Source organism: Vigna umbellata, chromosome 2 (assembly GCF_029865625.1).
Source record: "Vigna umbellata cultivar VRB3 chromosome 2, Vumbellata_1.0, whole genome shotgun sequence".
Lineage (NCBI taxonomy): Eukaryota > Viridiplantae > Streptophyta > Magnoliopsida > Fabales > Fabaceae > Vigna > Vigna umbellata.
The window spans coordinates 48,146,935-48,174,005 of record NC_142166.1 but is presented as its reverse complement, the minus strand read 5'-3'; the positions used below and the strand labels follow the sequence as shown (position 1 = coordinate 48,174,005).

The window sequence follows — 27,071 nt, the reverse complement described above, 5'->3', positions numbered from 1 at the left end:
TTAATGATTACAGACTTAAAGACTGTACAACTTGGGAAAATCTCATTGTCCTTTTTCCTTATATCCTCCCCATAGTTCTCAACCTCATCTTCATCAAATCACTACATGTTCCATATTAGTTGTCGTGGTATGTGATCTTCTTAATTAGCCCTTAAAGTTCAATTTTTCATGAAAAATTACCACATAACACTTGGGAAGTGCACAGGCAGACTACCACGGTAGCTAGCTCCTATGTCAAAAAACTTCAACTTCTTCGACTTAACTGTAATTCGGATGAGTATGGGTGCCTACGTAACCTCGGATCATCCTTGTCCCTTTCAACTACCTTCTTCACTGAACATCCCTCCACTGAACACCTGTAGTAGTTCCTATAAAACAATATTTATCATATAACAAAGTTTTTTAATATATATGTATATGGAAGATTGAATAAAACATTAACAACACTTCTCATGACAATCATGATGAACCATGCAATAATCTCCCACACCTTGGATTTGGGCTATTTTTCACCATCGAGATCATCGTATGACCATTGATCATCATCTAAATTCAGGTACTCGGAGAGCTCCGAAGGCCATTGCTTGGTGAAATCACTCTCAGGTGAATCTGATGGTTTTGTATTATCACCACTCATTTTGGCACCATTGATACGAAAAGAATGGACTATGACTCACATAATATAAACCCCATGGCCTTTTTTTAAACGAGGCAGCTTCTTCGTAGATTTTTCTTTATATATATATATATATATATATATATAATATTTTGAATAAAGTAAAGAAAACAAGGAAAAATACAATATAAAGGAAAAAATTGAGAGGAAAATGTGTTAATAGCTAATATTTATTAGTTTTTTTTTTATAAATATACAAGGTTGAAATATAAATGCATAAGATAATATAATAAAATGATTTTATTGTCGTTTTTTTTACAACATGACACATATAATACAATTCAAGAATTAGAAGCTACTCAAAGTTTGTATTGCTTATTTACCGTTTAAGGTTAGTTGTGGTTCTACTTCTACATTTTTTTCACATCTTATTATTACGTTGTTTGGATTATTTAATTCATTTATCATTTCAAGTTAAAAAATGATTTTATATGTCTCCAATGCTTAAAGAATAAAAATATATTTAAAATTATAAAATAAAAACCAGACAAACTCTAAATTTAAGTAATAAGTACAATTTAATAGAGAGACATGTTTAAAAAAAGAGATGCGAAAAGACACCAACTTATAAAGGAACCCAAAGCACTAAACCCAAAAGAAGGAATCCAAAAAGGTACGGGCCAGACTTACTAGAATGGGCTTCCGTATTGCTCAATGTTCATAGACCTCAAAAACGACAAATAGAGTCGTCGTTTCTGGCAAAATAAGAGAGTGACAAAAAGTTGTGGTTTATTGTGTAAATTAAGTGCAATGCAAAGACGCAAGACAAAACCCCTAAACCCTGGGAATGAAGAAGACGAAAAAGAGTGTGGAAGAAAATGGGGGAAAGTTCAATGGTGCTGAGAGGTCAGCGTATTTCGCACGCAGAGAGGCAGCGAAGGTGCTGAGAGTGGTTCTCGAAGGAGACGCTAAGAGCCGCGCTCTTGCCTCCATCAAATCCCTCATCTATCAACCTTCCGTTAGGAACAAGACCACCACCTTCGCTCTCATTTGTCAAACCCTAAAATGTAACTAACTAAGTAGCTAGCTATCTCTGAATGTATCATTTCATTCACGTGTTCGGTGTTTCGTTCGCAGATCTTCCCATCATTAAAGATGTCTTGGAAGCTGCTTCCATTCTCAACATGGTCATAAATCGTAATAACTTTACTGCATTATAACTTTGGTTTTTCTCGTTTCTTAACGCGATGTGTTGTGTATTGTTGATTTTAGCAGAGGCAACGAGAATTGGTTTATATCATTTTCGGCAAGGTGAGGTGTTTTTTCTGTCCTTGTATGGAAGGACACTTACTTCTACGACTTCTGCAAATTAAACTAGTTATTTATGCGGTCATGGCCAAACTTTGAAATTTATAGGCGGTTTCACTAGTTGGTGATGCATAGAAGTACCTTATGCGACACGAAGGCTCTCTGCGTTAGACTCTTAAACAGCTTTTGTTACAGAGAAATGTGAAGATTGTTAAACAGTTGATTGCTCTGCATGAAATTCCAGGTCATTTTTTACCTCTTCCGTTTTTATGCATTTTATTAGATTTTATAGTTTGTAGAATTGGTGCTTTTTTACAGTTGATGCGCGGCAACGTTTTTGATTTCGAAGCTGATGCTTTAGGGATGATTTTTTTTGAAATTTTTACATTTTCAATATATGCTCTTATGCAGATGTTTCTGTACCTCAGGTATGTTCGTGTGAATACGCTTAAACTGGATATTGAGTCTGTCTTGCTTGAACTTCAGAAAAATTACTCGGTAAATTCATCAAAATATTTCTGATGATCAATATTTTATATTTTAGTCGAAATGTTTTCTTCCTTTAATTTTTTTAGGAAAGTATTTAACTGAATTTATAAAAAGTCACCAGGTTTACTTCATTGATTTAATCCACATTTTCGGTTGATACGGATTATTATTAAATAGGTTCAAAAAGATAATCTGCTGGCTGAGTTACTGATTCTCCCAAAAGGCACTGATTTACATGATCACCCTCTTGTTAAAAACAGCAGTATCTTTATGCAAGTAAGGAATTACTCTTTTTTTTTTCTTTTTTTAAAGAAGTTATAGATATATATCATTATATGTATATAGGTCTCAGGGGATGAAAACGTTATTATCTTTTGATATTTAAGAAACGTATATTTCAATTCTGATTTCATGTTTTTCTTTCTTTTGTAATCGTTTTGCTAAAATGGAGACAAACTTTTGTAAAGGGTAAGGCAAGTTTCATGGCAGCACCAGCTCTTAGCCCTCAACCAGGATGGGAGGTGAGTTATTGCTGCAATGTAATAAACGTTTAAGATATGAATTTATTCAATCATAGGTGCATTCTAGTTCTTCATTCCTTGTAAACATCACTTATTACCCTATCATTTCTGTCCCCACACCTGAGGGAGCTTTTCCAAAACCCCTATCCCCCAACCCCAGAAAATGGGTTGGGATTAAATTAGGGCCGGGTTAGCCTCCTAGCCCCCAAAACCCCAGTTTTCTCTGTTGATCCTGGACATCCCATTTTCTTCTGGACAAACGTTTGCCGAAGAGCTCTACAACAATGACAACAGACAGCAGGGTCTACGGCGGCAGGCATGGCGGTACAGGCGGCGACAACACACAGTGGAGTCAACGGCAGCACTTGACGGCAACGCACGGTGGTATAGGCGGCGGCGATAGCAACGATCGAGTGGTTGAAAAGCGACGATCGAGTGGTTGAAAAGAAGAATTGTGAAGGAGGTTAGCTTTTCTTTCAAATGCTTCTCGTGCTTTCAGTCTGAGAAAGGGGTAAATGCATATTTCAACAATTTTGGTTTATTGAATGAAAAGTTTGTGCTTTGATAATTCAATAGCTTCATGTAACTGTTGGTTTGTTGTGCAGTACACTGCAATTAAGCCTCTTAGGTGACAGAGGACTGATAAAAGTTAAGGAAGCATAAGACAAAACTGAAGGTGGGATTTTGCTTCCCTCAACCACTCAAACTAAGCCTCAAGAGGTTGAGGTGGTTGCTGGTGAAGGAAAGACAGTTGGAAAGTCAAAAGTAGATGTTAGTGTGAAGGTAATGTTGATGCTATGTTGTAGTCTTTAAACCTTTACTGGTCTGTGTTTAATTTTTTTGGGGAGTTAGGTTGGCTCTCATTGATGCTTTGATGTGTTGTGAATAGTCATAAGGGTAATGGATTGCAATTCAAAGCCATGATAGTAATGTTTTAGAATTTGTTTTTTCTAAGAATTATTGTGACCCAGTTTTTCTATGAAACAAGACAGACTCTATGACCCGGATTTCCTTTTAATCTGAACCAATTAGGCTGGAAACCACTTCATATATTCACTGTCAACTTGTCATTTGATTTTATTATTCCTTTTCATCTTCTGTTTCTTTTTCTACCACTTTTTTCTTTCTCTTAAAATAATCTTATCTTAATTAACATCAACTACTTTCTAATCTCATAGTATTTAGTAGTTTTCGATTCAAAGCAAGGAGCCAAGAGTGTTTCTCCTGATCTTTCTGGTTCTCAATTTAGATTTTTTAGATTATGTTTTAGTGGATTATGGTAAAAAAACAATGATCAATAATAAGCAAGAACAGTGAGTGAGAAAAAAAAATCTAAGTTACTAGTTGTAGTCCTAGTCTTTAACAACCACTAAGCAAAGGAACCATGGTTTTCAGAAGCATACAAAAACATCCAACTGTAACATTATCACCCTCTCTTCCATTCAATCAGATATGCACATGATCAGGCCTAACAATTTGCCTTTAAATTGGTCCACCTCTCTTTAAATGTTATTGCAGTATCTTGGTAGCAGTAACATTTCTTTATAACTTTTCTATTTTCTTACAATTTTTCTTGTTTTTGAGTGAAATTTTTCATCTATATACTTATTTATACGATAATGTTATAACTAATTTAATTGCTTGATGTCTTGTATTTCTTTTCGCACCATGTTATAAGAATAAAACATATGTTACTTCTTTTTTTAATAAAATCTTTCATTTTAATTATAACTTTTATGTATAAAACTCCACTACTGATATGGTCTAAAAATAGTTCTATTAGGATAAACATAAAACGAGTTTGATGTATGTTATTTGAAGTCTCTTTATATTGTAAGACTTAATTAAATTTCAAGGATTTCATAACACGTGTTTCTAATTAAGTTTTTATTAATTGATAAATCTGTTATACGAGTTTTATATAAGCTCACTTGCAAAGAGAGTGACACTTGCTTATAATTTGTTTATGAATAACTTTTTCTATTGTTATATCTCCTTGAACTAGTTCTTGTGAACTTGGTAAATGTTGCTGCCATTAAAGCTGCAATTGAAGGTGCAGAGAAAGTAACAGCTTCACAGTTGGAGTATGCGAAAGACAGAATAATTATGGGTACTAAGAGGAAAACAATATTTATATCTGAAGAGTCAAAAAAGGTATGAGTGTATGACAGTAAATTTGTATTCTGCTTTAGTGCTTAGAACATGTGCATTGTGCTTATGTGATTGATCTAGGCTTCACCATGTAAGGGCACTGTTAAACAGTTTTAGTCCTAACATGTTAGATTTTTTTTTTTGTTGGATTTGGATCTTTATGTTTTAGATTTTTTCTACTTTTTTCCTGTTTCTTCTATGATGGAACTTAACAAATGTATCCACATTAAATTGTTGAATCAGAAAAAAATGTTTCCATCGCAAGCGAAACAGGGAAAATAAAAAAATAAATTCTTGCTTGTTTCAACAACTGATTATCAATGTTCTTCCACAGTTTAATAGAGCTTTCAGAACATTGTCTTGCAATTTTTGAGATGAAAGTTTAAGTTTTTTTTTTTGTTTTGCACTAGGTTGTCAAAATCCCATCTGTTATAGGAAGGGAGCAGCATGATTGTGATTACATGTAAATTTGGGTTTCAATCTGTGAGCTTTTGACAAACACTATAGCACTTGTGGTATTCTACCCTTAAAAGCTAGTCGTGAAGAAAGGATAACTGAGCACTTAAATACTCTATCTCACACCTCATACTATTCAATGAGAGTTACGCATCTCATAAACATAATGCCTATCACAGCACCTTATCATAAAAAGAACCTGTTAACTGATGTCATTGTTCTTGTGCAAGGTTTCATTGTTCTTGTGCAAGCTGAATAATGGGTTTGTTTGTAGGAACGACCAATAATGAGATGATTTTTTAGCATTGTTGGTTGGTTTATAGCAGTTTTGTGAAGGTTTAGGCCAGGACATCAAGTCAGAATTAAGAGGAAAGTTGAAGAACAGTTTGAGTCAGGACCAGTTGCTGCCAAGCAGTTTCAATTTTTCTATTCTCTTTGTATCAAAACAATTGTTCAGTTTCTTTTCTTTTCTTATTTGCTGTTTCAGTTCTGATCCCCTTTCACATGGAGGACAATGTGCAATTCTGATATAGCATGTTCAAAATTTTTTTGCTTTTCTGGTTAAGTTTTTATACTTTCTCGTGCTGATTGCTGTTTTTGTTTTTTTCTTTTTTAGATCATCGTTGTCATAGTTTAAATTCCATTTGCTATTTTTAGGAAGTAAAGTAGTATAGCTGTTTTGAATTTTTCTTTGCAGTTTCATAGGCTAGTTTGATAGGTTACTTTGCTGTTTTTACTAACCAGTTCTTCTTAACAGCTTTAATTTTTACTAATCAGTTGTACCAATTCTTATTGCTTACGCTAATCCTATCACATCATACGCACGTTTCCTTATAGCTGCTATGAAATCACAAAAGAATTCACTCTTAAGTTCACAATCCTATGTCTTTCATTGTTATGAAATTACAAATTTTTTAAATGAGTTTTTTTTTCATCCTAAAAAGAAAAGTCCATGGACAGATCCTAATCCACAAGGATTTGGGGATATTTAGCCCAGTGGATTTTTTAAATAGAAGATTTTTTTGGTCCCAATCCATGTGGACAGGGTCAAGGGTCAAGTACTATGATGTGGGTTTATTTGACAGGTATAGTTTGAAGGCTGCAAGTACTAGTTTTCGACAGCAGCAGAGTTCCTGGTCTATCATTGTTTTTCGGACAGATCCTGCTAAGCATGGCGAGGCTTTGTTTGTTAGGAATGTAGGAAAGGTGCATCTTGGGACTGTACAAATAAAAACGAAAATTTTTCTTTATTGCTTTGTTTGTTAGGAAAGTAGGAAAGGTGCATCTTTGGACTGTTCAAATAAAAAAACTAGAATTTCCCGTAACACTCCCGGAATTAAAAACGCGCAAAGAAAGAAGAAACGTATGCCGTATATTAGCACGAATCCATTCAAAATGTGGTTATATGATCAACTGATGTAGCTTCCGAAATGGGAGGATATAAGGAGGTGACCAAGATAAAATTAGAGGTGTAAAATGTTTTAAATTTACTTATTTTCATTTAAAACAGTACATTGTATAATTTTTTGGCGCCATTCGCCATTTTCTTACTTACCTGCATATTAATATTGATTGAGTTTTGTCTAGCCCGGGCTAAAAAAAAAGGGCCGATTTCCATGCGGCGTTAAAAGATAGAGATGGTCAATTAGTAGGGGTAACAGTCAGTTCTTTCAATTTGACCTATTAAAAGTGGTAGAGTGTTGTCTAACACCCCAAGCGTGGGTTTGTTTGTTAGGTTTATTATATAATTAATGCCTTAATTATGCTTTAGTGAATGTAACCTAGAATATCCTTTTGTTATACAGATATTATTTAATGGAATATTTTATTTATATCTATATAAATATATAAGATGATACTATACATTTACACTTCAAAATATTTCTTTTCTTGACAATGACTTTTTCCCAATTCTTGACAATCTTGAATGGATTTTATCAAATTAAACTTAAATATGTAATATCATAACAATGATGATAATAATAATGATAAAAATAAAATGCATTTTTTTACATTGCAGGACAACCATTCGTGAAAATGTTTAGTTGTTCAAATTAAAAAATGTTCATACTACGTTAATGAAATAAGATATCAGATACACTTTTAAGGGTTTTAGGTATTTTAAGTTTCCATGATTAATTTTTTCACACCGTTTCCATAGTAGACTTTTTTATTATTACAGAAGACTATTTCTATTCATCATAACACTGATAAATCAGAGGAATTAGACAAATTAAAATTTACTTCAAAGCATGCATTATTATATCACTGCATTTAGATCACCTTCATATTCAGATTTACAATAAAAACTGAAGGAAAGACGCAAAACCATATAAAAAACATTCAGAAAATGAAGGCATGGATAGAAATAGGTGCAGTGCAATGCCACCGGTCTTACTCAACCTTGATCACAAGAGGCTTTAACGGCTTGGGTGGAGGAGGAGGAAGAGGAGGGAACTTGTTGATGGTGATGGTGAGCACACCATCCTGATACCTGGCAGATATGCCATCAGTTTTGGCATTGTCCGGAAACTTAAACTTGCGCATGAACTTTCCCATCCTTCTCTCCATTCTCAAATACTTAATCCCTACTTTCTTCCTCTTCCTCTCGCCGCTAATGACTAGCACAGTGTCCTCCTCCTCCATCTGCACCTTAATGTTCTCACCTTTCAGCCCAGGCATGTCGATCACAAACGCGTAAGAGTGCGGATACTCCTTCATATCAGTAGGGGTGGCAGCCATTGATTTTGCATCTAGGATGTAGGTCCAAAAAAATTCACAGAATATTAGTAGGAAGTTACAGGAGGATCCGGACCAAATTCCCATGCTTCTAGTAGGGTTAGTAGGGTTTTGACTGTTCGTCCCTTAAAATACAGAATTCATTCTTTGGGCTTTGTCCCTATCCATATGCAAGCGGTCCATATGGCAAGGCGATTGTGCGTGCTTCGCTGTACACGGGAATAAAACTCAGAATAAATTAATAGAAAAGTATATTGTGAGGAGGGAGTGACGCGCCCGTGAAGGAGTGTGTGAAACACTTAGCAGAGAGTGTTGCTGTCCCTGTCATAAATAAAATTTGGGAATTTTAGTACATGAGAACAACAAGGAGTGGAGCCCAGTGTGATGGTGTTGGTTAGGTCGTGACACTATTATTGGCTGGTGGTATTGTGTTATGGGTTAAGGTGCAGTGAAATGCGATTGTGTTGAGTGAGCTTTCGTCCTATGCATGTATTTTCATCGTCACACTCTTATTCTATGTGTTTTTCTTTTCTTTTTTTTTCCATAATAATAAACATCGTTGTTTTATTTCCGCTCTCACCTTCCAACAACTTCACCAATTTTTCTTTTTCAAAAATTATTTATTTATCATATTGTTCATAAAATATTTCTCGAAAAAATTAATTATATTAAGTAAACCTCACTTCAGTCATTTTTTGAGCTAATAAAAATAAATATTCACGTTGGAAGAATTCCAAAATAGAATTAGGAGGCTTTACCAAATTAATTATTAACAAAGCTAAAATAGTAAATAAATAATTGAGTTATTTTAGTGAGATTCTGTTTTACGACTCATGTAAAATAAAATCTTAAGAAAAAACAATGATTTTAACATATTTACATCTTAAAGATATTTATGGTATTATAAACTGAGTTTGAGAAATATTATTGATGTGTTGTGTACTAGAAAAAGTGTAAAATATTGATGATAAGTTAATTCAATGTGAGTTTATCATATATGGAAAAATTAACATGTTTATCTTGCTTAATTAAAAAATGTAAATAAGCTTTACTCGGATAAGTAAACTTTCAGAAGTAACCAGTCTATTTAAATAAACATAATAATAAATATTGTATGTATTATTGTGGTTTTGAAAAAATAATTAAAACTTATATAAACCCATTACAAAATAAATTTATACTTTGCTAGAGATCTTATTTTTCAAATAAATTATCATGAATATTATGTTACTTTAAAATATACATATTGTTAGGATATTTATCCTATCTTATCATCATTATAGTGTGTCAAGGATTATCCTATTTATTATGATTATATTATGTCTAGGATTACCCTATTTATCATGATTATATTGTGTGTAGGATTACCCTATTTATCATGTATTTATTCTTATAATTAGAAGATTGTGAGAGGGATCAATTAAGATCTCTATAATTATTTTATAGTTTCAATCTTAAGACATATGAATACATAAGTTAAAATTTATAAAATTTGGTATACATTTTTCACTTTTATGCTGAATTAGAATACTATAATTAAATCTATATGTTAAAACAAACTAATTGATCAAAACACACCACATATAATGACACTGTATATTCTTTATTAATGTCAAACTCAAAATATAATAAAGTGTTGTTTAACAATAGTGCTGTAAATAAACTTAAGTCTACCTACAAAGAATTATTTTATTTATTTTTATCTAACTTGTATTTTTCATAAAAGAAAATGAAAAATACAAAAAAAGTAAATAATTTCATTTAAAACCAAAAATGAGAAGTTTCATATATTAATCGATTTAAGATAAATATTAACAGTGTAATGATTTTAACTATTTTTAGAAGAAATCAAAATAAATATAAAAAGAAATTACTCTGATTTTTTAGAAAGTAGAAACATCTCTCACTGATATATTATGAGTTTATGGAAGATATTTATGTGTTGAAGTAAAATTGAAATCCAATTTATGAGAAGGAAAAAAATTATTCAAAACCTCAATGTAATTAATTATATGAACAAGAAATAAAAAAAATTATAATAAATTAAATTTATAATTTATTATATAAATTTAATATGCTGTTGTTTTTGTCAGTTTGATGGTTTAATAATCTATAAATGAGCATATTTTTTATTTGTTCTATGCAAATAATTTGTTATTTCATTCCTAATATTACACAAATTATAATAAATGATGCTGAAAGTACTAAAAATAAAAAAATAATAATTGGAGTAAAATAAAAAACACAAAAAGAAACTAATCAATATTTTCTAGGAAGAAAAAAATATTTATTTCAATTATATATATAATTAAGTTGTAAATATTTAAAACATTTCTATTCTATATAATTAAATTATTTTTTTATTATAACATAATCTCTATATCATATGTAATAAATAATGTGTTTAATTATTTTGTTTTTAGATAATAAAGAAAATTACCAGTATAATAGGTTCTATTGTACTATTTATGTTTTCCCTAATAATTGTAATAGTAATAAATACTTTTTTATTTTTCAATATAAAAGATTTTTTTTATTCCTTCTTATCAATCAAACAAATTTCTATTTTCACTTTTTTTTCTCCAATATTTTGTTTTGTCCTCTTCTGTTCAACAGTTTAACGTTAACAATAATATGTGTATATTTTAAATTAACAATTATTTTAAGATGGAAGGTACAGACATATATGGTATACATTGTCATTTCTTTTTTTATTTTTTTATTCTTCATATACACAGTCATCTAGCACATGGGTGGATCATGTTTCTACTTTATTAATATAGCATTAAATATGTAAGAAAAAGTTAAAAATAAAATATTTGACTTTAATTTATTGGTAGTGGTAAAAGTTTATACACTTTTTATTTTAGTGTTATTATTTTACTGAGCTGTTTTAAAATTTTAATTATTTTTATAATGTTATTTAAGAAAATTTATAAACTCACATAGAAAATGTCAACAAGCTAAAGACAAATTGTCAAATTCATGTAAATTGACAAACAGTGATACTTTATTACATTTCTCAATTTATCTATATAATATATTTTTAAATCCAAATAAAGCATTTTTAATATTAACTATATAGCATAATTGGAACAATTATTTTGTTTAGAAATAAAAAGTATTTAGTGAAACATAGTTTCATATTTGGGAAAAGTTTTCTCACTTAACTTCTATAAAATTAATCATCCTCATTTATCATTTTCACTGTTAAGTGGTGAAATAACATTGAACCTCAATTATTGGAACCTAAAATATCTATTTAGCTAAGAAGAGTGTAAAAATTTGTGTTTTTTTTTCCAATATATTATTGTAAAACTTTGGGCATATTTATTCTTTTTATTCTTCTGTGTTCTTAAACTCTTTCTCCTTTATATGTTTGAATTTTATATTACTCCATATTTTTTGTTTGGTTTCTTATTTCATTTTTAAATTCTTCCAAAATTGAAAATTATCTTGCAATGGCAGTGCATGAAAGATTAATTCCACTATAATATATGTTATTTTTTATTAAATATTTGTTCATTTTAAAGTTCAACATTTTATTTTCCTCCATGTCAAATTCTGGCTAGGTTTGTTTGTGTTGTACTATGTTTCTAAGTAATTGAAGTCATAATTTTTCTATAACATTTATTTGAAAATAAATCATTTGAAAGTAAGGATAATCATTTGATATATATATATATATATATATATAAAGAAGATGGGTGAAAACATTATTAAGAAAAAGGGAGGGGCTTTTTATTAAAAAGAAAACAATTTATAGTTTCTGCTAAACTTTTAGAAAAAAAAAGCTGAACTCATTCTTAAAAGTGTTCCTCTCTCTAGAAAACTTATTCTTCCTTTACCTTCTCTTTAATCTCCACACTGAACCATGCATTATCATTTAGGTGGCGTCCCTGTATTCCCAGAGTTGAGAGCTCCGTTTTGAATTGAACGTTTTCTTCATTCCGACTGGTAAGTCGTTTTCCCCCTTCTCCTCCACTGTCTTTGAATAGGGCATGCCACTTTACCGGTTGCATGCAGCTGATAGCTTTTCCCTTTAGTTTCCTTGTTCCTTCTAGTTCTAAAAGTTGTACTCTACCCCAATTTGGTGGTTTGTAGGTCCTGTTGAACTTGTTTTTGTGCGAGGGTTACTGTTTTGGGGCTTCTTCTAAAGTGGTGTGCTTATAACCACCAAGGTAAGGGGAGCTAATTGTTTTTCTTCAAATTTAATTCTTGAATCTACTTTGTAAATGAATGCAGGTTGAATTTTGGACTGTCGTGCGGTTTTGTACGGTACTTTGGATTTTAAGTATATATGATGGTTTAAATAGAATGGTGTAATTGATGGAATTGTGATTGATTGCTTTATAGTGAGTTTGATGAACTTAATTACTGTATTGGATCATGTTAGAAGTGATTTGGAGTGTGAAATCTGTTGTAATTTTAGCTAGGTAGAAAACTTTGTGATTTGATAGTGTTTTAGGTCAGTTTAGAGGAAGTGAGGTAGTGAATTTGAGAGTTAGGGGTTCTGGGTATAATTGGGCTATTGGGGAAGTCTTAGCAAGTGGATTGTGACTTGTTTGAGTCACCAAATTGGTCAGAATAGGTACAAAGTGTTAGAATTGGGTTTGGGGTCCTCTAGTTATTGAGTTTGATGTTTTGGAGTAGAAATTGAGTTGGTTTAGTACATCTAATTCATATCCAAATGACCAATGAAATACTTTACTTTCATCTATAAACATGTTTCATATCAATATTAGTGTTACAGATTTTAAATTGTTCATTTGAATATGTCTAAGATGCACCAAAACCAGAAAAATCACGTTGCTGTCAAAAACTGATAAGAATAATCGATTATCTCACTTAATAATCGATTATTCTAGTTAGAGAGTTGTATCCTCTTCAAAGCTCTCGCAAATAATCGATTATCACATATGATAATTGATTATTGTCGTCGGAAAATCATCCAGAACAGTTTTGGGTGGTTTTTGGGGTTCTGAATATCATTTTTGGACGTTCTTTAGGTCATTTTAGGGGTTTTGGGCCTTTCCAGAACAGTTGGTGATGGTTTCAAAGTTATTTTCCTTGTCTAAGTATGAGTTTAAGGGGTTTTTGTACTATTTAGTGGGTCTTCTTGGACTGTTATTGTTTGTTAATGTACATGGAATGGTTTCATGTGATTTTTTATGACTTATTAAGTTGTTTGTGGTCTTTTGAAGTATAGTTAGTATTATATCTATGTTTGTATGCAATGTAAAAGTGAAAGTATGTGATTTTCAAAGTATGTTTGCTGGACGTAATTCCATGGACCTCACAGGGGTTACATGGTGGTGCCTCATGTTGTGATCCATAGTGAATTCTCTTGTTGAGATTCAAGTATGTTTAGAATGAATGTAGGAGCTCAGTCTTGGGGGTCATCCTGAAACTCCAATGGTCTTTCTTCTCACGTAGAGAGGATTGAACCATGTGGTGAGGAGTAGCAGGAGGTCTTAGTCTTGGGGGCTTCCAATACGCCTCAAGGCCCGGAACAGTCTAACCTCGTGAGTGTCGTAGGGTGGGGGAGCTCGAGTTTCATAAGCCACCACGAGCGCAAGACCCGCCATAGCTCGACTATCATTCTAAAGTCCGGACGAGTCAAGTCTAGAACGTAACATGTTAGGATGTGTGTTTTATCTTGATTGATTAAATTTAGTTGTGGCATGCACGTCTTGTTATATTGTATGCTTTTTATATAATTAGCTCACCCTTGCATGTTTGTGTTGTTTGTGTATGTTTCTTCTTGCGATGATTATCCACTTGGATTGGAGCAGATGTCGAGGAGGTGCCCTTGAAGCAAGCCCTGGAGGAAGAGAATGTTGAATCCTAGTATCATTAGGATATTTGTACTTTGAATTATGAGTTTTAAAACTGTTATCTGTAGAACTTATGGTATTTTGGAAGACTTTAGTACCTCATGTTTGGATTCCTAGCTTATTAAGGATGACTATAACTCCCTATACTCTGTCATATGTTTCCAACTGCTTTCTATTATTATAATTCAATGACGTCTTTATTATATATGCATGATGTATATTTTAGGGATGTCACAGTTCTGGGTAATCATGGATATATTTATTTGAACTTTCTATGTATTGACATAGAAATATATTTTTATTTGAAATTTAGAAAACTAAATATTTTGGTTTTTCATTTTTGGTTGAATTGTTTATGGATAAATGGTTGAAAATCATTGAGTGATACATTGGAAATTTTGAATGTTGAGTTGAAATTCTTCAATATGTAATATATGTTTGTAATTAATTGGATATTATAAACTTGATAAAAGGTTTTTAAAACAATAGTTTTAATTAATATTTTTACCCGTCGCATACATTTATTTTCTTTTATATTTTTGCTAAAGCAAAAATTGAATATAGAGATTTGGTTTTAGCCTTATAATTTACTTGGATGAGAAATAAATTGTTGTTCATGTAACGTTGAAAAAAAAAACCAACTTACTATAACATTACATTTATGTTTGACATATAAAAGATAGATGTGTGATAATATTTTTATAATTAAGTGATTAATATTTAAGTTTAATCTAGAAGGTTAGATGAATAAAAAATGACAGATCAAATGGAAATCTAGTTTTAATGTGTATAAAGCTTGTAGGTGAGATATAAATTTGTTTAAAAAACATACTCATCACGGTGGCAGGCATCTGGTGTTTGTTAGAGCTTCTTTTAATGACTAAAATTGTTTTTCCTTGTTGTTATAGTGTGGACGTATGTAATTGTTTTTAGGGTAATTCGATTATTGTTTTATATAAATGTCTTCATTGATTGAGTTGAACATGAATTTTATGATTTTTTTTTCATATTAGATGTTTAATTGATTTTAAATTTATGTTTGTATAATTTTAAATTTAGGTTAAACTCTTTTAGTTGTTCCTATTTTAGTGTGTTTTTCTCAGTTTAATCTCTGTTTTATTAGAATCTCCAATTTGGTCTTAAAAAGTGTTAATTTGAGTTAATTAGGTCCTGTTGTTAAATTGTGCTAACGGAGTTAAATTTTTTATGAACTGGGACGTTGACGTGACATGTTTTTTAAATGTGGCAGGATGTTACGTGTAAGTTCCTAAGTTTAACGTGAAAAATGTTTGATTAAAAAAATAAATAAAAAATCATCTTCCATTACAAGCAGCACCCAGAAATCTTCTTCCCAGTCTGAGAGATACAACAGAAAAAGACACAACAGAGAGAGAAGAAGGAAGCAATGGGAAAGAAGAGTGGAAATGGTGGTTGGAGCGCTAGTGTTAGATGCACAGTTTGACATTTCTCACCATTTGGTGAACCTTTTTGGAAGAGGAAGGGAACGAGCTGGTGACGCCTTTTCCAAAATCTAACTATGGTTATTATTATCTTCCTTGATTAATTTTGAAGTGTGTTCTCTACTGTTTAGTTTTGTCTATCATCAATGTTTATCGACCCATTCAAAATTAAAAATTTTTTTGTTTTTAGTTGTGTGTTGTTGTTGCTATGCATGTTGTTTTCGATAGCATTGATATGTCATCATTATGATGCTGTTGAAGAAAGAAGAGACATTGAAATCGGTCCTTCATTCGCTTTTGTCAATCTAAAAGAACTATCAGAGACGATTCCTCATAATGAAAGAACTGGAAAGCAGAGCATCAAACAATCAACCCCCAAAAACAAGAAAAGGAAAAAAAAAACACCCATTTTCCGATCAACCCCCAAAAATCACTTCTTTAAAATAAAAAAAAATAATTTACGAGATATGAAAAAAAAAACAAGATTAATCTAAAATTCTAAAATTGCAGCAGAGAAAAAAACACGAAATAGAGATGAAGGGAGAGAAAGAGAGACAAACATTGAAGAGAGAGAAAATGATTTCCCAAGAGTGAAAGACATTGTCTTTGTAGGCAGAGAGGGTGCAGAGCATGTGAAACTCCTCGTCCTAGAAAATGACGTCGTCAGGTCGAGGTTGCGCCTCTCTGGTGAAGTTCTTGGCAATGGCGATTCTACGCAACGAGCTAAATGTGAGTTTGGGACCCTTCCACTTAATCTGGAGTACCAGACCCATTATTTGCGCTTGGTCACACCAGATCGCATCCCTGGAGAGCGAGGGTCTTCACCAGATCGCACCAAACCGCGATGTGATTTCGCACCAAACCGCGATGTGATTGGCGCGTGGAGGAGCTGTTGGAAGTGGTGATTCACCGAAAGAAAGAAGCATCGACAAGGGCAAAATCAACTTATCGAAAATTCTATTATTAAATCCCATTTCAAAAACCCTATTATTAAAATATAATCTTTTAATAAATGCCACTTATAAAAGTTTCAGCATGACATGTTTGAAAAACATGCCACGTCAACGTCCCAACTCATCAGAAATTTAACTCTGATAGCACAATTTAACAACAAATGCCTAATAGACTCAAATTAACACTTTTTAAGACTAAATTGAAGATTATAATAAAACAGAGATTGAACTAAAAAAAACTCACGAAAATAGTTTAACCTTAAATTTATTATATGTTTGATTAATTTATAACTTGATTAAACTATAAATTATTTTTAGGTACAGTTAATTATATTAAGGTGTATTGTTAGTTTATATTAATATTTATTGTAATTTTAGAAATAGACATAGAGTAATCCTTAATTTTTGTTTGAGGTTTAGTGTAATTGTGTATTAAATCTTGAATAATATCATCGAACAATTTGAAAAAAAATATTATTAATATATGTATATTGTAAATTTATGAATAAATTTGATAAAATTGAAATTCAAATCAAATTGTATTGTTTTCTGTGATTATGAGTGACAATTTTTATTTGTGTATTTCAAAAATCAATATTATTATTAAAATTTTATCAAATTTATAATAATAGATTTTTTTTGTATTTGTTACAAATTATAAAAATATTTTCTTCCAATGAATAACATATCATTTTGTTATAATTAAAAGATAGTATATATAGTGTGGATGCAATTTTAAAAATGTCAACGATTAGACATAGTATATATAGTGCGGGTGCAATTTTTTTATCTTTTAAAATTGTTTCTATTAAATGTCAACGATGTATTAAATGTCATACTTGATGGATACATCTTACATTCTAAAAGAAAAGGACGGAAGAAGAATATTGTCATCCAATCAAAGAATAATAATGCATACTAAGTTCGTTAACGGTTAAAATAATCACCTTAAAATCATATAAACAAGTATTTCTTGTTAATAGTGCAAAAAATTAGCTATTGAAGACTGAGAAACATCCTCCAACTATGAACCAGAATAATCAAATAAAGACTTCTGACTTTAGAGTCACGTAATAACAGTAAAACACAAGGGCAAAACAAATTGATAAGATGCCAGCCGAAACAACTCGTGAGGTTTTTGGTAGTAACGGTAAGGACTTGAGTCAAATCATGTTTATAAGAATCTCAAGAGGGCAAAGAACCACACCACGAAAGCTAACTACAGTAATACGGGATCCTAAAGTCTATGGATTGGTTCCTAAAATCCCACCACACTCCACAGCCCATTTATATGAGCTGGCACTAGTCCATGATTAATCCTGGACAAACACTAGATGGTGAGTGCCAACTTCACGACCCGCTCTGCTTGTTTGCAGTTGAGAGGGACGGTGAAAGACTCTAATACCAATTAATACGAATCTTTGGAGACGATAGCTAGCTCGGAGAGCCTAAGACCCATAAACGTCATACTAGAATATCGTACGTATGGAATGCAACTCCAATACCTTGCAAATCAAGTGTTTAACTAAGCAGAGGAAGATGAGAAAAAAGGTAGTGATACTGAAAGGAAGAGTTGCTCCAATTGTAACTAATATCAAAGAGACGAAAGACTAAAAATAAAACAAACAGAAGAATGACTTATTTATTTAATTATAATCAAGATTTTGAATCGATCCAAGCTTTGCAGTTTTTGTTGATGTAGCAGGAAATTGCAGATAAATGGGCCACTATAGCTACAAATTGAGGTCAGAAAATCAGAGTTATTGTAAATTTTGTAAGACCCATGAAAAAGAAAATATTTACAGTAGTAAATTTTAGTATTTTATTAGTAATAATAATTTTAATGGATAGAAAAATGTAAATTTTGGATATAAAATTATAGTAATTTTAGAAGGAGAGGTTCAAATTTTTGATAACTTATTTAGTAAATTTTTTTAAATTGAATAGTAAAAAGTAAATAGTAAATAGTAAAAAGTGAATAGTAAAAATAAATTTTCAGCATTAGGATTCCTTAGCATGGAAGAAATTAGGATTTCTTAATATGGAAGAAACTAGGATCAGATTTGGTGAGTAAATGATTAAAATATTATTTTTTAAATAATATTAAAATAATAAATAATATTAAAATATTAATGAATAGTAAATTTTTTTTTACTATAAATAGCCATAGGAGGGAAGAATATTTTGCACCAAGAAAAGAGGAATCAAGTGAGAGCTTGAGAAATAGAGAAGAAAGAGTTAGGGAGAAATTTTTAGTTGCAAGAAGAGTAGAGGTTCTGAAGGGTTTCGGGGAAACAAATTCGGAGCAGGAGATTAAGTCTGGAATAGAGGCAGGGGAGCTAACTTTTCTATGCTTTTATATTATGATTTAGTATTGTTTTATTACTATTCATATCTTGAAATTCTGTGTAATTACTGTTAATGCTTACTGTATGTTTATCTATGTTGAAATTCGGTGTAAATATTGTATGCTGTTGTTTTGAATCTGTAAATAAGAAATTTGTTAAAAACTAGTTGAGGAACACTTTGGCTAAGGAAAGACTTGGTACTTAAGTTGTCCATTGTGACGCACCTCTTTTTCCTGGAAGTCTACTCGACAAGTTTTTAACTTAAATCCTATTGAACAGATTATGTATTGTTAAATTATTGTGTAATATATCTTGTTGGAATATATTGAGTTTGTGTGATTTATGCGATGATTGTATTTTATTATATTGCATTTGAATTTATGCATCTGAACATGATTGTGAATTATGTGGAAAGTATGTGAATGTATGAGATATGTTAGATTCACTGTGATAATACGATGGTATATGGTTATTCATGTCTTGGGTTAAGTTTCAAGGTAATAGTATGATTCATGAACGTAATTCCATGATCCTCAAGGAGAGGATACATGGTGGTAATTTGGGGGTGTATAAAATGATTGCATGGTAGCTCAGTTTTGGGGGTCATCCTGAAACTCCAATGGTCTTTCTTCTCATGTAGAGAGGATTGAACCATGTGGTGAGGAGTAGCAGGAGGTCCTAGTCTTGGGTGCTTTCATATGATCCAAGGTGAGTGATAACGGATTAACCTCGTGACTGTGGTCGGGTGGTAGTGCCAAAGTTTCATAAGGCGGTAGTGCCAAAGTTTCATAAGGCGGTAGTGCCAAAGTTCCATAAGGCGGTAGTGCCAAGTTCCATAAGGCGGTAGTGCCAAGTTCCATAAGGCGGTAGTGCCAAGTTTCATAAGGCGGTAGTGCCAAGTTCCATAAGGCGGTAGTGCCAAGTTTCATAAGGCGGTAGTGCCAAGTTCCATAAGGCGGTAGTGCCAAGTTTCATAAAGCCACCACGAGTGCAAGACCCGCCATAGCTCGGTAATCATTCTGGTCCGGACGAGTCGGGTTATAAAGTAACAAGTCTTGTGATGTCATTTTACCATGTGTATCAAAGTAATGGATGAGTATGTATGATGTGATTGTTGTATGATGGTATGAGTATGTATGACATAATTATTATATGAGGTTTGCATGCATGTTTCATAAATGATTGGTTGCATGTTAGCTTACCCTACTTGTTAGTGTTTGTTTTTGTTTGGGTATGTGCGATGATCGTATAATTCGTTATACGGGGAGCAGATGAAGGAATGTTGTCTGATCCAATGTCAATGAAGAGAGAGACAGAAGAATAAGTTAGAAGAATTCGAATTATATTTATGAGTTTATAGTTGAAATCTGAGTTTAAAACATGTGTAGACATATATTAACTATGAATTTATAAGTGTGAGATTACGGGATATTACCGTAAATGTAATGTTACAATATATAAATTATGAATTATCCAGCGTGAGATATTGGGATGTTACAAATTTGCAATCTGTTGACGAAATTGTGATCACAAACTGTTTTTTAAAATCATGATTCTAATATAAGAAAAAAAAAATATCAATTAAAAACATAATATGACTCAAAAAATTAAACTGTAAAATAATTTTAGAGATTTGATTGATTCTCTCGTAATTTTTTATTTATAAAAATAAATTAATACAAAAGTACATGATAATTAGGATAACCTTAGACACAATATAATCATGATAATTACAGTAATTTAAACACACTATAATCATAACTCTAAACAGAATATAATTATGATAAACCCAAATAGAGTATAATAATAATAAATAGGATAAATATATATGCATTTATCTTTCACCAACAGTAAGAAAGAAATTAAGAGGAAAAGCTCTGATTACAGTGGAACTTGCAGGAAACGTATAAAGGTAAAATAAAATAAAAAAGATATCATGGATAGAAACAGGGCATTCCCTGTGACCCCAGCCACTACCCAATTACCCATCCTCCACACACTCTACATGTCCTTTCCTGTCATTGCCACGCCCTCATCTCCACTATCCTGATGTCAATTGTCCCTTCTGTAGAGACAAGAAAACCATTGCTATCCATTCCCTAAACCTTCTTTCTCTTCTACTGCAGACTTTTGTTGATGACGTATTGCATCTCCATCAATTTTCAAACAAATTGCTATTTGTTTCCCCATTTTTTTACAAAAATTTATAGAAGCAACATGGTTTGTATCCATTGATTACCACCCTTGATAGGTGCGAAACATACAACAAATTCCTTCCTTTTTAAGCCATTAAATGCACTAACCTAAGTAGATATATTTCAAGAAGACGAACGGTTATCTTGCTTATTCTATGAAAAGAATATTCACCATCTAATAGTTTTGATATAAAGAACAATAAACAAAAAATTATTTTCATAACACGTATCACTTTTAACTGTTATCAGCAAAGGTATTGAAAAAGTATCACAAATCAGTGAAACCAAATGGACGAGAGAAAGTATACCGTTTTCTAAAAGGTAATATTTAAATCATACATAACTATTTTGAGTTTATGGGGAAGTCTATTTAAATTTTTTTTCTTCACCTAAAAGTAAAGATGGAAATTTACCCAAACAATTCCATAACATGTCTTCACATATAACAATTGATAGTAAACAAATTTAGGGAAAAAAAAGTGTAAAAAAAACTAATCCAGACCCACTTCTTGCCGCTGTTGGTGGATCCACCTAATAATTCACCAAAGCATACAATGAGAAAATCATGAAGGTTTTTTACAGCTAATTACACTCCATAAACATGGGCATTATACGCAATCAAGAATATATCAAAAAATGTCATCAAAGTGGAAAGATGATTAAAGAACTCTTAGTGCAAGTAGTATGTCTTACTGGAAGAACAAGCATAAGGAACTTATAGAAGAAAGGGTTCTGAAACTGTATTAGAGAGGAAAAGTAACAATAACAGGTTCAATGTACAAATTTGAAATCTCTGTCCAAGATTGAACGGAAAATACATTTAAGATGTTAACTGCCCATTGGTAAACCTTCACTTTTAGTACAAAGATTCCCACAAACTTCTACATATAGTACAATCCAAGCATTTTAAAAGCATATTAGCCATAAAGAGTATCAAAATTTAGAAATATATAGCCAAGACAAATCAACATTTAACAATACGTCAAGCTAAATTGCTGGTTGCAGGTCTGGATTCCATTGAATTTAATCTCGTTTGCAACTCAACCCAATTAAAATAATTGGGTTGGACTGAGTTCAACTTTATTTTATTTAACAACCCAATTCAGCCTAAACCTGTTATAATTGGGTTGGACTGGAGCATCAAATGGGATAATTTTAAAAATATTATCACCTTTTGGAAAAAAAATTGTCAAAATAAATACTTTTAATGTTTCTTAATATTTATAAGGTAAAAACAATACTTATGACACACATTCATATTATAAAACATATAACATTTTATAGTAATATTATTAGACACATAAGAACATCAGTTGGGCTGGTCGAGTTCATCGGCTCTCTAACTCATGAAGAAACCAATTCTAATTGGGTGCACTAAAAAATTACAACCCAACTCAACTTACAATAGTGAAATAGGATTGGATTGGATTAGGTGGGTTACCAGGTTGGGCGCAACCCACTTACACCCCTAATCCCTGGTAACATTGAAGCACAATTTTCAAATGATTAACGGCAAAATTAGATATATGCAGTTTTTCCAACAATTCGTGGCAGTTCTTCTGTAAGAAAATATACAGAACAAGAAATAATGGGATAGCGTGATGAGTTCCTATTTTATACCTCATCAAACTTCATGAAGTTTTGGTATCCAGCTCCCCGTTGACTTGAGGTTTAAATGCTGCCTCCATTTCATACAGTTTCTCCCACTCCACACCATGGAACCAAGGATGAGCCTGGTATATACAAACGTATATTAAGTATGACAGGTAAAAAAAAAAAAAAGAGGCTGACAGCATCTCGGCAATATTATAATAATTAAAATAAAATGAAAACACCTTACCTTTATTTCTTGGGCCCCTCGAGTACCTAACCTATGATCAACATCACACAGCAACCTATAAATTAGATCCTTGGCCTCAAGTGTTAACTGGGTATCTTCAGGAAACCTTAAATGATTTCTCCAGTGAACAATCTGAAAACAATTAGTGAACTTAGTGCCAACCAAAAAGAACAGAATCTTGGGAACACTGACTCTTCTGGGTAACATAACTAAAAAGGCGCAAAATACATCCAATAATTACTTCTCTTACATTTTCCCTCACAGAAAAGCGGACTGCGCTTGAGACACAGATGATATAGAGGTCCCCCTTACCTTGAGCTTAACTACTATTTAAAATAGGTGGCTAAGATCAACAACTTAGTTTAAAATCAAACTCAAGATCATTTTCCAGCAAATGATCTTTTACTGTTTTAAAAATCACATCTCCCAAAAAGCTAGAGTTATTATTAGTGACGGCACATAAATAGTTTTATCACATCTCCAATAGATCATTTTTCGAATGTTCCTTATTATTCTAATTAATACAATATAATAATCCTAATTCAAAAATAAATAAATAAACTATTACTATAATATAACCATCCTAATTCAAAAATAAATAAATAAACTAACCTCCCCGTCCCATCTCCATCCAAGTACACCTTGGTGTCTTATTTTAGTTAACTTTTCACATTCTTTAAATTAAATAATTGTGCAAATGAGGGTTGACACAAGTGGTTAACTGAAATGATTGAACAGTGTCCCTGACCAATGAAACAACTAACATCAGGCATTTTGTCACCTATCCCCGGTTTTTATTAATTGTCGTGTTTTATCAGGGGAATAGAGAGAGGGGATAAAATATTTGAGTCTCAAAGAATACTTGTACTAACAACAGGAGACAGTGTCAATTCATACATCAGCTTAAACTGCTTGTCTCCCTTTGGTTTTCCAGGATTTCATTAGAGGACATAGTAAAGAGGTAGAATGAGTTTAAGAAAGAATAGAAGGGGTAACAATAGGAAATGGTGCAAAGTATCAAGTCCCCGTCAGACTAAACTACATATGAGATGCAATAATATATTAATTTATAATGTGAAGTCTTTAAACCAATTAAGAATGGTACCTTTCTGCAAGTGGTTATTGGGTCATCGGAGTAAAATGGTGGGTAACCAACCAGCATTTCATACATTATTGCTCCCAGTGACCACCTGCCAAATGATCAAGCCAATTAAAACTGTACAAATTTCAAATGACCAGCCAAACACATTCAACATAACTACAGCTTATTGATTAAATACAACAAAAAAGAGCAGCAATCCTCCCAGCTGATAAGTTTACAAGGTCTAAAACAGAAATACTTCAGGTAAGAACTAACCAATCACATTCCATCCCATAGCCTTTTTTCAGAAGTACTTCAGGAGCAATGTAATCCGGTGTCCCCACTGTTGAAAATGCCTTGAAACATGAAACAAGGAAACAGAGTGCAATGAAAGGCTTTCTTATTTCAGAAGTATTAGAATAAGAAGTGCAATAGTAACTATAGACCATGCAATTGAAAAGCATAATTTATGTGCAATGGATTCAACAACAACCGTCATCAAGAACTAAGGTCTTACTAAAGAGAATAATTGCATAGCAGCCCAAGGTACAGTATCCTCAAACCATACAATAAGACTGAACATAGGGGGACAGAGTCATTTTACAATTTAGACTGGACCATAGCTTAAAAAATTTTAAACCTCCCCATTTTCATAATTCAAAATATAAAAGTGTGGAGTTAGAGCCTTCAAAGACATTTTTTCCTTAAAGAACTCCTGAAAATTTTATCCCCCCACCCTCCAAAAAATAGACACATAATGTTAAGATTCTAGCTCTGTTTTACTTTTGTATCATTCAAAGAAGAAAAGGAATCTTCTAATATCAATGCAGGTTTTGATTTAGACCACAGAATCCAAACCCAGACTATGAAACCAAATACAGAGACATGAGTGTCATAGAAGAAAGTTAGGACCATCTCTATGAAAATATCTTCTTGGGTTTAAATAACTAAAGCATACCAACTTCCTCCTGTTCATCTGCCAATGCTGACGAGGACTTCTCCAGCTGCTCCGATTGTCCGCATCACGCAAACATCCATCAACATCCATTGGCTCTGCCAATGTCTCATCATCCATGGTCTGATTTTCATGCAGTGTAGACAAGGCAATACAATCGAGAGGCTTACAGAGACCAAAATCAGAGAGCTTCATGTGACCATTTTTATCCAGAAGTAGGTTATCAGGTTTAATATCTCTGAAAAATAGATGACAAGTGAAAATATTAATATGTTTGTCTAGCATGCAAAAACAACATATTTCATCATCACCCTATAAACCATCACCCCTGATAAAACATATAAAGCTAAAAACTTTAAGAGCACAGCCAAACTGAACCTGTGAATGTAATTGTGTTTGTGAATAGATTCTATGGCCATAACACTTTGTGAAATATAAAATCTAGCAACATTTTCACTTAAGGTGTCTTCCCTCATCAGCAGTGTCATAATGTCCCCCAGGCAGACTCCATAATCAAAGTACAAGTACTCAGTATCCTGAAATGAGTAGTAAAGCTTCACAGTGCAATGACTGGCAACCTCAGCCAGCAACTTCCTCTCAGCTCTAACATGTTTCACCTGTAATAAAATAACGAATAAGCATTCTTCAAGCCATTTAGTCATCCACTAACATGGGTGATCCTTCCAAAATGGAGACAGTATAACCCCATTAACATTGGAATATTACATTTCAGCCACAACAGAACTTTAAGGGACTATGAAGAATACTAAATTACATGCCAAGTCTGTTATTTACATATGGAACATCCATCCATTAGTAATTTTTACTTTTCGTTCTACTTAGCACAGTGTATATTTCCCACCTGGCCTCTCCTAAGCATTTCAGATTTCTTCAGCTTTTTCATAGCATAAATATTTCCAGATTTCTTCTCCCGACACAGTCTGACCTGTAATTGAACAAGTTAGCATAAAATAATATCATTACATAGTAAGCAGCCAGCACAAAGAAGATTTCCATTTGTAGACAACACAATAATAATATAATGCATCTTATCCAGCAAGAATTTTTTCATGCACAAAAATGCACGCCAGGGCAGTACTAACCTTCCCAAAAGCCCCCCTTCCAATGATGGTCAAAAGTTAAAAATCATTAACACTGCCTTTTCAATCGCATATATTCAGTCTCCTTCCTCTCTAAATCTTTGATAAGATTGATCCGCTCCTCATTTGGCACATCCGAAGATGCTAATTTTCTTTCCAACACACAAGGCAATAAAAAAAATTGTCAGCATCAGCAACTCTAAAACACAGGGTGAACAAGAGATTTGCACCATACCAGAGACGGTTGTATGAAAAGAAATAAGCATGGCCACTAGAACAGGCCAGGATACACTTTAGCATCTTCAACTGTTTCTTTTTTCAGATGAAGCTCACATAAGGAAGAGCATGCATTAGGTTGTTTCACTTTGACCAGATTTGGCCAAACTACGATGTCATATCACACAAGGTGGGAATACCTCGTATGGTCAAGCCATTAAATATTATAATTTCATTCGTTAATGGCTACACAGGCATCATGTCATAATGGCATACCTTCCACAGAAAAAAAGTTGAGAATACATAGTTTATTTCATCCATAGTGTTGAAGATAATTCCTAAGCAAATAATTTAATTATTCTCAGAGATCCAGAGAGTCAATCTATAGAAAAAAAATATCATTGTCCTTGTTTATGATTCTAAGTAGTTTGAGACACACTTCTTATCCCTTCCAAGTCTTATGATTCCATCAACATTGTCCTTTACTTTCAGTCTCCATTTAATTTGGACACTTGGCATTGAACCAAATGAGGTGCTTGTGTGGCTGTTTGCTATGCTTATTAAATGGTATGAAAATGGGAAGACCCCATTATAAAAATTAAAAAAAAATCTATAAAAAGGTTGTATGATTATGAGATTAATTTTCTTGAGTACTTTTAATAATGCACCCATATATTTGTCAATCACATCAGAAGAAATAACTAAATTATTATCTACTCAAAGCCAATGTAAAAAGTAAAAAAGAACAATAAACAAAGTGCACAGTTCAAGTTGTCTAACTATAACAAGAGAAGTCAAATCATTTA

At 32.2% G+C, this 27,071-nt stretch overlaps 1 protein-coding gene, 1 long non-coding RNA gene and 2 pseudogenes across 4 annotated transcripts; 2 read left to right on the top strand and 2 right to left on the bottom strand.

The window, feature by feature from the left end:
• The first annotated feature begins 1,378 nt into the window (after positions 1–1,378).
• LOC148204164 (25S rRNA (cytosine-C(5))-methyltransferase NSUN5-like) lies at positions 1,379–6,127 on the top strand (annotated as a pseudogene). Its single transcript, XR_015784436.1, has 10 exons — positions 1,379–1,683; positions 1,754–1,803; positions 1,889–1,927; positions 2,033–2,168; positions 2,336–2,422; positions 2,591–2,689; positions 2,881–3,397; positions 3,540–3,717; positions 4,940–5,088; positions 5,496–6,127. The product of XR_015784436.1 is annotated as a 25S rRNA (cytosine-C(5))-methyltransferase NSUN5-like (transcript).
• Positions 6,128–7,765: 1,638 nt separating this feature from the next.
• Positions 7,766–8,435, bottom strand: LOC148204163 (17.3 kDa class II heat shock protein-like). The gene has a single exon (XM_088107218.1). It carries the CDS (start codon positions 8,365–8,367, stop codon positions 7,936–7,938), a length of 432 nt encoding a protein of 143 aa, XP_087963344.1. The 5' UTR covers positions 8,368–8,435; the 3' UTR covers positions 7,766–7,935.
• Positions 8,436–12,103: 3,668 nt separating this feature from the next.
• Positions 12,104–14,292, top strand: LOC148204162 (uncharacterized). Its single transcript, XR_015784437.1, has 3 exons — positions 12,104–12,237; positions 12,385–12,461; positions 14,076–14,292. It is a non-coding gene; the product is annotated as an uncharacterized LOC148204162 (long non-coding RNA).
• Positions 14,293–20,679: 6,387 nt separating this feature from the next.
• Positions 20,680–26,209, bottom strand: LOC124848703 (uncharacterized; annotated as a pseudogene). The gene is made up of 9 exons (XR_015784501.1): positions 26,053–26,209; positions 25,812–25,895; positions 25,328–25,566; positions 24,953–25,187; positions 24,271–24,350; positions 24,019–24,103; positions 22,914–23,045; positions 22,694–22,806; positions 20,680–21,604 (listed from the first exon to the last, which is right to left on the bottom strand). The product of XR_015784501.1 is annotated as an uncharacterized LOC124848703 (transcript).
• Positions 26,210–27,071: the final 862 nt, after the last annotated feature.

Coding starts and splice junctions, on each gene's coding strand:
- LOC148204163 (XM_088107218.1), bottom strand. CDS start 8,367: ATGGGAATTTGGTCCGGATCCTCCTGTAACTTCCTACTAATATTCTGT.